We start from the raw sequence: 12,359 nt of genomic DNA, 5'->3' as shown, positions 1-12,359 counted from the left end.
TTTTTTCTTATATATTCTTGCTGTCATTATTTAAATTTCCAAACTTTTCTTATTCTCGCGCTGTCGCAGTTGGTTCTAGAGCTCTGCTCTCAAGCAGAGGCCGAGTTTCTAAGTTCTCTCCTCTGCTTGACAGCCGTGGACAAATCACGTAGGACCTGTTCGGTGGTTTCCCAGCCTATGCAGCCGTCGGTGATGGAAACACCGTATTTGAGTGCGGATTTGCCCTCAGCAGTAATGGATTGCTTACCCTCGTTGATGTGGGACTCAATCATGACACCGATGATTTTATCCTCACCGTTCGCGATTTGTTCACAGACTGCAGCATTGACCTTTGGCTGGTTTCTGTAGTCCTTGTTGGAGTTACCGTGAGAACAGTCGATCATCAAACCTCTACCCTCTGGCAGCTGTTTCTTGGCCTCGGCCACAGACTTGGCATCGTAGTTGGTACCCTTGGTACCACCTCTCAAAATCACGAAACCGTGTTCGTTACCCTTGGTGGTGGTGATAGCAGCAAATCCGTGCTTGGTAACACCCATAAAGTGGTGAGAGTGCGATGCAGCCAACACTGCGTCGACGGCGACACCCAAGCTTCCGTCCGTACCGTTCTTGAACCCAACAGGGAACGATAATCCTGAGGCCAGCTCTCTGTGCAGCTGGGACTCTGTGGTTCTGGCCCCAATGGCACCGAAAGACAACAAATCTGCTAGGTACTGTGGGGAGATGGTGTCGAGCATTTCTGACCCGATTGGAAGGCCCTCGCTGGTTAGGTTCACAAAGAGCTGTCTAGCGTACTCTAGACCCTTGTTGATATTGTAGGTGTTGTTGATCTCCGGGTCGTTGATCAGACCTTTCCAGCCCACCGTGGTTCTTGGTTTTTCCAGGTACGCTCTCATGATGATGCAGATATCACTTTCAAGCTCTTTGGAGATTTTTTTCAAACGTCTGGCATAGTCCTGGGCAGCGTCAAGGTCGTGGATCGAGCATGGTCCCACAATCACCAACACTCTGTCGTCCTTACCGGTGATGATTTCACTGGCTTCTTTTCTTCCCTTCTGCACTGTTTCCAGACATTTGTTGGTGGCAGGGATTTGGGATTGCAGAAGCGCTGGCGACACCAAAGGGTCGAGGTTAACGATTCTGATATCTTCGGCTTGCTCCAAAATATCTTTTCTGATTGGCGATGTACTCATTTTTTGAAACTAAAAACTTGGGTAGTAGCTTATTTTTTGACCTAAAAAATCCTGGATATATCTGATAGTTTCAAAGGTTTGAAATCTTCAAACTATTCGACTCAAAACGTTCTCAAGAGCTATCTTGTTGCTCTTTTAAAAGACTAGAATATCTCAGTTGAAACTGAAATAGTAAAATATTATTTCAACCTCTGCGCCAGTGACTCAATTTTTTTCACCACTGAAAAATTTCGAGTGCATGGGCTGGGTCTCGAACATGCGTAAATTAGAAATTAGGCGATGAGCTGACAAGACAGCTAACCAGACAGGTGAGCGAGCTGAGAAAAGTGAAATGTTCATATTATAAAGCGAACTAGACTCGCGACTCTTCCAGGGTCTAGCCCGTGAACAGTGGACATTTTGACACTGATTTTTTAATTTCCTCGAATACACGATTAAAAAAGAGGCCGCTTTCACAGCCAACAGGAAAGGCTCTAACAACACTTGCAGTTCTTCTCAAACTACACCACCCCTTTTGTGCGCTGTATATCTCTCCCGAACTGGACATAATTGTAGTTTCTTAGTAGTTGCAAAAAAGACTGTATATAATTTCACTAGTCACTCATGGTTGATGGCTGTGTTTGATACTTTAGCTAATCCACAAAGAATAATCTGCCCTCCCAGGGCTTCAAAGTATCTCTGGCGCTTGAAGAAGCAGTAGTAGGATAATTGCCGAAAAATTGGGTCAGTTTAGCGTCTGGCCATGGCGTAGAAAAGTCAGAAGGTTCGGACGAAAAATTCAAAGCTGCAAACATGGTACGACGGGCCGAGCCGGTTTCCCCAGCCTCTTTCGTGAACAGGAATAGCTTGGGGTCATCAACGTTGTGAAATTGAAAATCCTGGCCGTACACCAATACGTCTTTGTGCATTTTTCGGGTCTTTATGGCGCTCTGCCAGAAATTTAACACCGAATCTGGGTCCTGGAGCTCATCCTCCACATTAATCCCTTCGCGGAATGTGTCATTAACGGCCAACCAAGGTTTGGCTGCAGCCTGGCCACCATGCGGGCCAAACCCGGCATCAGGCTCCCTTGACGACCACGGCATTGGATTTCTAGCGTGGTCGCGCGAAAAGAGGGCAACACCTTCTTCGAATTTTTGCATCTGCACAGAATCATCTCCATATTTTTCTTGAATTATAGCCCTTTTGTTTTTGACGTCCACGTCGTCGTACTGGTCCAAGCGCCAGCCCTTATTATTGATTTGACCCAGTTCCTGGCCCTGGTAGATGTAAAGCGTTCCAGTTAAAGCGATCTCCAGAACGGCCAAAAGTTTTGCAGAAATCTCCCGCCACTCTTGCGAATCGTCTCCAAACCTCGTCACACTGCGAGGTTGGTCGTGATTTTCCAAGTAGACGGTCGACCAGCTGTCTGTGCGGTTAGCGAAAAGAAAACTTGCTGCAATGCCCAGTTTCCAATCTTTCAAAGCGAATGGAAGCACACTGTACCGGAAATAAGGATTTGCACCCACATTTGTGTGTGCGAAGTTGAAGAGCTGGCTCATTTCGCCCTCAGCCTCGCTAGTGTACCGCAAAAGTCCATCATCGGCACAATTTCCCACTTCCCCGACAGTGAAAATCTCTTTTCCTGGTGGAAGTTGTTCCTCGAAATATTTGCGCATTTCTTTGTGAAATTCGTGGATGCGAGGTCCATTACGGGTCTCTGGGCCGGGATATTGCCATTCACTATTTGGGTTGGTAACCTGTGCATCTGGAAGCCCATCGATTTTAGAATAGAGACCGGCTGTATCGATACGGAACCCATCAACTCCGTGACGAAGCCAGAACCCTGCGGACGAATCGTAGAGATTTCTCCGCAACTCATCGTTTTCCCAGTTAAAGTCGGGTTGTCTCGAGGCGAACAGATGCAGGTAAAATTCCTGAGTCGTTTCCTCCCATTCCCACGCTGATCCGCCAAAGAAAGAGCTCCAGTTATTGGGGGGGATTGGTTTACCAGCAGAATCGAAACCTTTAGGCGGTCTCCAGATAAACCAATCGCGCTTGGGATTGGTCCGTGAGGAGCGCGATTCCTCGAACCACTTGTGTTCTGTGGAGCAATGGTTGATCACGAGGTCAACGACGACCTTAATACCGCTTTGATGTGCCTTTTCAATCAGTTCAAAGCAGTCCTCGTTGGTGCCATAGCGGGGCCAAACTTTTTCGTAGTCTGAAATATCGTAGCCCATGTCCTGCTGGGGCGAGTCGTAAAAAGGACATATCCAAATGGTATCGACTCCAAGATATTTGAAGTAGTCCAATTTCGAAGTAATTCCTGGCAAATCACCCCATCCGTCATTATCACTGTCTTTGAAGCTAGCTGGATAAATTTGGTAAACCGTAGCTTCCTTCCACCATTTTCTCTGAGGTCCTGTCATTGAAAAATAATAGATGGTTGAGTATGAAACAGAGGGTCTCGGGTAATGGGCTAGAGAGCTATACTAGATATTTATATAGTTTTCTTCTTTCTTAAGATACGTTCCCGGTTGAACATAACCTTCTTTTGGTCGGTGTAGACTGCTAAGCGCATCGCATGGGAAAGAAACGTTTTTGTTACAAGAGTATCGGCAAGACGGAAGTTGCAGTTCGAGCTTGATCAAGAACTACGTACGTTTCTACTGGCTGACTTCTTGATTTGAAAGAAGAGGCTGCTTTTAAGGAGCTTGTTGTGCGGAATCTCACATGAGGCCGTTGACTTTACTTTATTTTTAGTAGATGAGAGGTAAAGAATCCGGGGTAAAAATATTGGCAACGGTGTGGAGAGAAGTGGGTGGTAAGAGTGCTATGAAAAGAGACTTAGAAGTGGTTTGAAGCGGCACGAGTCGGAAGCCGTAATTTCGAGTGAATATTGGTGATGTACCTGTTTACTTACGTATGGCGTCAATGACAGGTCGGGAAAAAGTGATTGCTGGCCGAGATTTGACGCGTTGCAAAGTGGTAGCAGCTGTTTTCTAGATAGTAAGATAAAAAGTGATGTATTTGGGTGATTGCGTGGCAGTAGCAGTTTTGTAGCTACACAGATGTAATGGTGTTTACCGGTACGTTTTGAGGCTCGGCGTCAATGTTTATACTCCGTATGGGATCTAGAAGGAGTCCTTGGAGTATCGTGCGCGAGAACCGTCCCATATCATTGGAAGTGAGTTTGAGCTTTCAAATGTATAGCCGATGAGTGGATGGAGGATCATCTTGGAGGTTGGTCAGATTCTGGTGCATATCTGGGTATCATTTTAGCATCGGTGGCAGTGTAAAGTTCTCAACGGGATTAAGAAGAAAATGGCGATAGATTGGACTATCTCAAAGAATATCAAAGTTCATTATTGTTGGGATTGGTGAACTATATGTCAATTGCGTAATCCGAAAGTGACAAATTAGTCTAAAATGACATCTTAAGCGCTAAGGTGAACTGGACCAATCGTAAAGATATGAAGCAACAATACGTCCACTTTAGGCAGGATCTGCAAGCAATCCAGAACGTTTATTAAGCAATCCTTACTAATGGTTAAGGTCTAGAACGTTACCAATTGTTTGCTATTGTTGCTCCAAAAATCGTTTAAATATCCGTGGTTTGGTCAAACCAAATGTACCAAGCTTGTAGAAAAAAGAGCCACGGAGAGATAAGTAAAATCCATAACCATAACCATTCACTTAGAGCAAATCATGACTGAGCAAACGAAGCAGATTAACGACTCGAACACTGCCGACGTAGTCGAGCCTAAATAATTATACCCTTTGGTGCTGCTTTTGGCTCTGTAGTCGGTAGTCGCAGTCATGGCTTGATCACGTGCGAGAAGAGTAATTGACAAATCGAACAATTTCGCAAGAAAAACGTAGGATTGCACGGATAAGTGTTTTCTGGTTTATTCTCGTGTTGCTGCTCGATAAACGTCCTATATCCGGGGTAATTCTAATCATTATTGTGAGGTGTGACCAGTTGTTTTCTTTAGTATGGAGTTATCCCTCCATGACATACTTGGCATAAATGAAATAAGCTTGTAGGGAGGATAATACGTCTCTTCTTATTTAGATTCTTGGAAATGTTCTGTCGCTATACGATCAATTTCAGGTGGTACCTATTCGTGCAATCAATGACATTCCTGTTAGATCAATACTAGCTCTATATACTTTGACTATCTTGACAATTCTGTCGCTGTCATTGTGTCATGTGTATGTGAACGCTTTTTTCACGAGTCTAAAGCTTGACAGAAAGACGTTCCGTTCCGACAGACAATGATCTCCCTAAAGGAAAAAAATATTCAAATCCTAGGCCGAAAACTATGCTCGTGTGTATTTCTTGTGAGCCATTGGTCTACTGTCGCCAATTCGTCTGTGTCTGAGTTTTCCAAACATCACGTGATCCATCTACTTTTCTTCCCAAAAAAAATCTAACTAACTACACCAGAGACATAAGACTTGAACCCCCGTTTCATGAGACCTAAAATCCCCGTTTTATGCTGTCTGAAGCCGCTCACCCAACAACACTTTTGGGTCAACGTCATACAATAACATCTCACCGTCCCAACCTATGCTTACGTAATCCCAATGTCCGCACCCGTAACTAGCGACCATTAGTTTCACTTGGCTTGGCATTCCCCCTTCCCCTGCACCGCAATTCTCGGACCTCCAAAACAGTAACACCTAGAGAATCCCGGTCCTTACGCGCCCCGCTTGTCCGTTTTGTTGGCCCATTGTCGGATACACAAAACCCTGAAGATAACAGAAATCTAAAACCTCTTCTTCGGGATCCCGAGAAGACCACCAATCCAACCCAAGTCAACGGGTGGAAGATCACACACAACCCACCCATCTCAACAAAATTGTTGTCTTTTTTGATACTCTCGGCCCGAGCCTCAGAACCTCTCCTCCTACGTTTGATGGTACCTTGTTTCCCCCGCAATAAACAGCCCGGTTGTCCCATATGCAACCGAGTATGTTCGCCACATGAATAACACATCATTTTTGTTTGTCGTCCAGACAGGATCACCGTCACTTTCTACGTCTCGGGATTCGATCCGAAACCCCCATCGCGGACGATAGGGAAGCATAATAATTCAATCAGTCCCCTTGTTACAGTGAGGTGACTGGGTGTTTAATGGGAAAAAAATAAGGGGGGTTACACCTATTCGGTCTCTTCACGGGGTTTTCTGTGCGTCATGCAACAATGTGTATGCCAAAAAGCGGGGTATCGGCACTCTCTGTATGCGGAAATGCGGGGCAGGATCATTCCAGCCGCCAAGGTATAAAAGGCGGGGAAGAATGACTTTGAGGGATCTTGAATTCTAGAGATATATAGTTTTAGATAGAATCAAAGAAGTAAGAAATACCAGATCTCCTTTCTTGGATAATTATTATCAAGAAGCGCGCAACTTGTCAGCTTCCTGGCTTGGTTTTCTGTTCTCTTTGAAAGTGACAACATTCTTTGGCATTACCACCAGCATCACCACCAATCCCTATCACTATGTCTGATAAAGTGCAGCTAACGCACGTGGAGACCATTGGCTCGTCCATGGACTTGCCCTCCCAGTCCCCCACCACCAACCCCAAAAAACAGGAAACGCAACACATGGAGTTTGCAGGCAGCAACGTTTCAGAAACGGATTTCACCACGTCCGCCGTAGGAAGTGAGACGATTGCCAAGTTTCTCGGACTTTCGGAAGATGCCCGTCAGGCGGACGGCGAGGAAAAGCACATGCCATTGTTGCAGGCGATCCGTCAGTATCCTAAGGCCGCATTCTGGTCCATCGTGTTGTCATCGGCGCTGATCATGGAAGGCTACGACGTGTGCCTATTGCAATCGCTTTACGCGCTGCCAGCATTTGCCAAGAAATTCGGCAACTGGAATCCAGCCTCCCAAGTGTACGAAGTACCCGCCAAGTGGCAAACGGGTCTCTCAATGTGCACCAATGTGGGAGAGATTGTCGGTCTTCAGCTCGCCGGTATTGCCGCTGAACGCATCGGGTATCGCCGCACCTTGATCACCTCGCTACTCATGGTATTCTGTTTTATCTTTATCCTGTTTTTTGCACCCTCTTGTGCGGTCCTGGCCGTTGGCGAAGTCTTGTGCGGTATCCCATGGGGCGCTTTCCAAACTTTGACTGTCTCTTACGCCACTGAAGTGTGTCCCCTTGCGTTAAGATACTACCTCACCACCTATGTCAACATCTGCTGGATTTTTGGCCAGATTTTCGCCTCAGGAATCTTGAAAAACTCGCAAACAAATCTCCAATACTCGGACCTCGGTTACAAATTGCCTTTTGCACTTCAGTGGATTTGGCCAATTCCAATTGCCATTGGTATCTATTTCGCACCTGAATCCCCTTGGTGGCTTGTTAGAAACGGTAAGATGGATCAAGCAGCCCACAGTTTGAACCGTCTCGTTACTGGCATTTCTGAAGAGGAAAAGCCCACCGTCATTGATGCAATGCTTAACAAAATCCAATTGACCATTCAAAAAGAAGAATCAATGACAAAAGATGTCTCATATCTAGACTGTTTCAAAGGACCTGACGGTAGAAGAACAAGAATTGCGTGCCTCACATGGGTCACTCAAAACGCATGCGGTAGTGCGATGATGGGGTTCTCTACCTATTTTTACATCAAGGCTGGCCTCAGTGAATCGATGGCCTTCACGTTTACCATCATTCAATACTGTTTGGGTATGGTAGGTACAATCTTGTCGTGGTTCGTTTCCAAAAAGTACGGTCGCTTTACCATTTTTTCAACAGGTCTAGGTATTCAAGCGCTACTCTTGTTGATAATTGGAGGTTTGGGTTTCAAGCATTCTACAGGCGCTAGTTGGGCAATTGGCTCTTTACTATTGATTTTCATTTTCGTTTACGACGTTGGTGTCGGTCCAGTGACTTACTGTGTGGTACCCGAAATTCCAAGTGCCAAACTCAGAACTAAGACTGTGATTTTGGCTCGTAATTTCTATAACGTCATGGGTATTGTCAACTATATTTGGACCCCATATATGTTGAACACTGAAGAGTGGAACTGGGGGGCCAAAACTGGCTTGTTTTGGGGTGGAATCTGTTTGATTATGTTGACGTGGGCAATTTTGGATATGCCTGAAACCAAGGGTCGCACCTTTGGTGAAATTGATGAACTATTCCACCTCCGCGTACCTGCTCGTAGATTCAAATCTACCGAGGTTAATCCTTATGACAGCGGTAAATTGATGGCCGAGTTGGACGATTCTCAAATCGAAAGAATTGTTAAGAACGACGAGCTAACCAGACACAGATTATTGGAAACGATTGCAGAAGACTCAGATTGATTTTATCAACCCGCTGTGAGCTTTTCGTAAGCACGATATCCAAGAGTATGAGCATCGCCAAGACTCTTGAAGAGAGGAAAAAAAACAGAAAAATAGACAGTAATCACAGAATGTGTCGATCCGCGCGCGAGCGGTTTCATTCCATAAAAGAAGACAAGCATCAGATACCTATTCTGAGAAAATTAAGGTATTCTGGTTAGTTTAATTGACAATGGGATTTACGCTCATGTTGTAAGTAGTGAAGTGGGATTAACGCTGGATCGTTAACTCCACCATTATGAATTAAAGTCAAAAGTTTTGTATATTAGTTCTAAGCTTCATCGTACTCAGGTGGCGTCAGCACACTGACATTGCTTGGGCAGCAAGCAACGGTCTCAGCCGTGGGCTGATATCTCGGCAATTCGGTGTAGAATTTTGCATTGTGATCTGTAACAATAACAGGAATTTTGAGTATGATTTGATAAAATTCTTCATCTTTCTGGTCTGGCGAGGACTTGACAATCCGTGTGCGAATTGCGACCTTGATCTCATGTGAGATTTTGAGCTTGAGTGCGCTTTCGCCTGGTATCGATAGAGAAGAGCCGGTTTCGATGTATGACCGGAATATGTTTCCCTTTCTGTACGCACTCTTCGAGCATTGTGGTATTTTAAGATCGTTGAAAAGCAAGTTGTGGAACGGTTTGTCACTTTTGCAAATCTGGTGCAAGTGTAATATAGAAGAAGTTGTTTCGTCAAAATACTCCCCATTCGCAGTTCTGCTTTCGCGATCGTAACACGGGATGGATATTGTTTGTTCAAGACTCACCTGCACAGAATCAATTCTACAAAGGTCGCAGTTCCGGTTTAAGTCTATTGACAATTGAAAAGGATCTTCGAATCCCAAAAGCCGTGAGCTTAAAAACAAGTCGTACTCAACACGTCCATCTCTCCAAAGTCCAAAAGCAGAATAATGTTCTGAGACGGAATGGAGATGTGGTGGAATGGTCTTTTTCAGCAAAACAATTGAGCTCAGAAAAATAGTTTCAAACTTGGCTTTGGGCTTTGAAACGGTGACAAAGGACTCCACTCTGTATGTGACTGAACCACGAGGGCTTTTCAGAGACCCTGGCAAAGTTTCCGAGTCAAGTATGAACGCGAAGCGATATTCATATAGACCTGGAGAAAGCAGTTCTGGGTGATGACCATCATTCTGTTCGGTGATATTGAATATTTGAATGTCCTGTACAAAGGGCACTTTGTATGACGAGCGAATGCCTGATTTAGGTCCATTGACCGCTTTCACGACAGCATCGTGTCTGTCATACGCACATTCGTACGAATAGCCGCTAAGTCGTACTTGAACGTTACTGAGCGGAATTACTTCATCCGTTTTTACCGTTAATCGCAGCTTTCCAGAAACTACTCCCGTAGAGGAACGTTGTGTGTCCGAATCGTTCTGATTTTCAGGTAGCTGTTTCAGCAAGGCTTTTGTATCCAGGTTTTGGAGGTGATAAGTATTGGCGTCCAGTTCAAGCTCAATTGTCAGTCGCTTGGACTCATGAATTGTGACACATGGATTTTCCTCGAGACAGAAGGGATTGTACTGAATATTGGGAATATCCGACGAGGTGTGTTTCAGTAGAGTTTTGTTGGCTTTGAGGTCGCAGATCTTGATATTTGCAATGTCACTACGTGCGCTGGTACCGTCTAAGAAGTTGGGAACCAACATAGGTAGAGCGTTCTTCCTTCTTTTTGAAATTCTCAGGAAATGGCAATACAATCAGCCCTAACGGTATTCTAACAAAGAATATGGGGGCAATCGTCACTTGGTGAAGAACTGCTGGTTTACTAATCGATCAGCTCGTTCTCGACCTTGAGAGCTAACGAGCTCATATATACGCATTGTCGGTCTGTCAAGCAAGACATTAGTCAGAGCTTAGTGCTGTCAAGACTCATCATAAAAGCGGGTATCCCAGGAAATGTGAGGCTGTGATGCTGTGCGGTTTAAGGACAAGTAATCACTTTGTATTTGGTCGACTAGCGAAACCCTACGACTTTTTTAGCTGCTCTTCGGAGAAACCGGCGAAGACTACCGAAACGAATTACAGGACGGTCAAAAATGACTATATTGAGTGAACACGAATACATGAAAAACACGGAATTTGCTAGATGTTTTCGGTGAAATTGAGATTTTACAAACAAAGGTGAGTCACAGATGTTGTTCTTACCTTGGAATTGCAGTAATGCCAATAAGTTCATCCGCAGCGGGCCCTGAAAATTGAGTGACCGAAAAAATTAGTAATGGAAAGAGATCTACAATTCATGTCTGTTTGAGTCAAGGAAAGTGCTACGCGTATAGCTTTGACTGGCAAAGGGCGTGGATGCTTGCTTTGTGTTGGTATGAGTGATGCCGCAGGGCTTAGAAAGAAAATTGACATTGATCAGAAAGTCTGATGTTTGAGGGGTATTTTGGACAAAATGAGGCGATAATCTAGAGTACTCAACTGGTAGATCTCGGACCTGAAGGACTTATTGTATGGGATGGCAAAACATACGTATCGAGGCGATGACATGTTGTGGTTGTCAATGGCACGTGACCGCGGGAGGTGAATGAATGAGACAAAGGCAGCATTCTGGGAGACGGGCAGAAACAGTTTAAAGAGGGGTGCGTTCGGAGCAGTAATTGTAAAGGGGTGCTCTCGGAGCGGTATGTTTAAGATAGGTGTGTTTTTGTAAAAGAGGAATTTGTTTTTTACATTTGTGATGGATCGAGCGTGTGTAATTTCGGTACACCAAAAGTGAAATTTCATGACCTCAAAGTAAAATGTAAAGTGGCCAGATCGAAAGTCGAATCGTTTGCTTGGAAAGCGACAACACAGACACGTTGAACTAGTATAATACATAAGCTCTCCTTGTGTAACACGCCATAGGAGTTTGAAATGAGACATTATCGTGTCACGTGACTATATATATAAATTCTCGAGTTACACAATAAGAGATACAAGTATTCATATTGAATAACGAGCACGACCACTCATCCATCTTCACCGGTAACACGATAACGAACACACTCTTGCGTCCCTCAGTATGTCGAACGAAATGCATTCTTTAAACCCCGTAAATCGACTCACATTATGATGCACTACACCAATAGCTCCCACTCACAATTGTGTCTATGTACTGTACTCTAAACTGTCATCGTGCCATTCTCTCTCCCTTCTCCCGTGGAAACACAAAACCGTACACGAGTTGCTCCAGCTATCCATAGCTTCTCGCCCCTATAATATGTTTGCACCACTCCCCCCGCAATGCTTCCGGCTGCCGCCCAATTTGCGCCTTTTTCACATGCGCTCGAACGTGCATCACAAGGACCGTGCCCCGGCCCCCGGGCGATTCTGCGGGTGCGGGACCTCCCCCGACCCCGACCGCAGCTCTTTCTGGGAGCGCGTGTCGGACAGTTTGGCCAGCCCAGCCCGTTGACGGCTCTGCGCATTCTGGCGTTTTTTGCAACCCTTCTGCGCTTCCTGACACAATCGCGCAGAACATCTTGGCCCGCAGCGGCCGCTGCGGGCCGGACTGGGATACTTGTTGGGCTTGCCTTTTTTTTGGTCTTTTTTTTGCCTGTGGTGCGGTAGCAGGAAAAAACAAATTGGCCAATCAGCGCCCGCCGCCCACGTCATATGTGGCCCGTTTGCGCCTGCGCCTGCGGGGTCCTCTGTGCCAGGCCTAATACAGGAAGCTCGCGCAGAGCGGGTTTTTTTCTTTCTTTTCTTTGATGGGTCGGGATCTCCTTGATATCTGATGGGTGGGCTCAGATGGCATATTTATGCGAATGAGTATCCGGGTCTGTAATGAGTAGTGCTGGGGGGGGGGGGGGGGGG

At 45.5% G+C, this 12,359-nt stretch overlaps 5 protein-coding genes across 5 annotated transcripts; 1 reads left to right on the top strand and 4 right to left on the bottom strand.

The window, feature by feature from the left end:
• Nucleotides 1–89: 89 nt before the first annotated feature.
• Nucleotides 90–1,190, bottom strand: ARO4 (LALA0S13e02916g1_1; the record flags this gene model as incomplete). Its single annotated transcript, XM_022773521.1, has 1 exon — nt 90–1,190. One exon carries the CDS (start codon nt 1,188–1,190, stop codon nt 90–92), a length of 1,101 nt encoding a protein of 366 aa, XP_022630986.1.
• A 632-nt stretch (nt 1,191–1,822) lies between these two features.
• Nucleotides 1,823–3,601, bottom strand: LALA0_S13e02894g (LALA0S13e02894g1_1; the record flags this gene model as incomplete). Its single annotated transcript, XM_022773510.1, has 1 exon — nt 1,823–3,601. The coding sequence occupies one exon, from the start codon at nt 3,599–3,601 to the stop codon at nt 1,823–1,825; it is 1,779 nt and encodes a 592-aa protein (XP_022630985.1).
• Nucleotides 3,602–6,678: 3,077 nt separating this feature from the next.
• LALA0_S13e02872g (LALA0S13e02872g1_1) lies at nt 6,679–8,499 on the top strand (the record flags this gene model as incomplete). Its single annotated transcript, XM_022773499.1, has 1 exon — nt 6,679–8,499. One exon carries the CDS (start codon nt 6,679–6,681, stop codon nt 8,497–8,499), a length of 1,821 nt encoding a protein of 606 aa, XP_022630984.1.
• A 310-nt stretch (nt 8,500–8,809) lies between these two features.
• SPO23 (LALA0S13e02850g1_1) lies at nt 8,810–10,207 on the bottom strand (the record flags this gene model as incomplete). The annotated part of the gene is made up of 1 exon (XM_022773487.1): nt 8,810–10,207. One exon carries the CDS (start codon nt 10,205–10,207, stop codon nt 8,810–8,812), a length of 1,398 nt encoding a protein of 465 aa, XP_022630983.1.
• A 712-nt stretch (nt 10,208–10,919) lies between these two features.
• Nucleotides 10,920–11,426, bottom strand: LALA0_S13e02828g (LALA0S13e02828g1_1; the record flags this gene model as incomplete). Its single annotated transcript, XM_022773476.1, has 1 exon — nt 10,920–11,426. The coding sequence occupies one exon, from the start codon at nt 11,424–11,426 to the stop codon at nt 10,920–10,922; it is 507 nt and encodes a 168-aa protein (XP_022630982.1).
• Between the last annotated feature and the right edge of the window lie 933 nt (nt 11,427–12,359).

Source organism: Lachancea lanzarotensis, scaffold LALA0S13 (assembly GCF_000938715.1).
Source record: "Lachancea lanzarotensis genome assembly LALA0, scaffold LALA0S13, whole genome shotgun sequence".
In the NCBI taxonomy this organism is placed as follows: Eukaryota; Fungi; Ascomycota; class Saccharomycetes; order Saccharomycetales; family Saccharomycetaceae; genus Lachancea; species Lachancea lanzarotensis.
The sequence above is the reverse complement of the archived record's forward strand: the minus strand, read 5'-3'. Positions and strand labels throughout refer to the sequence as shown.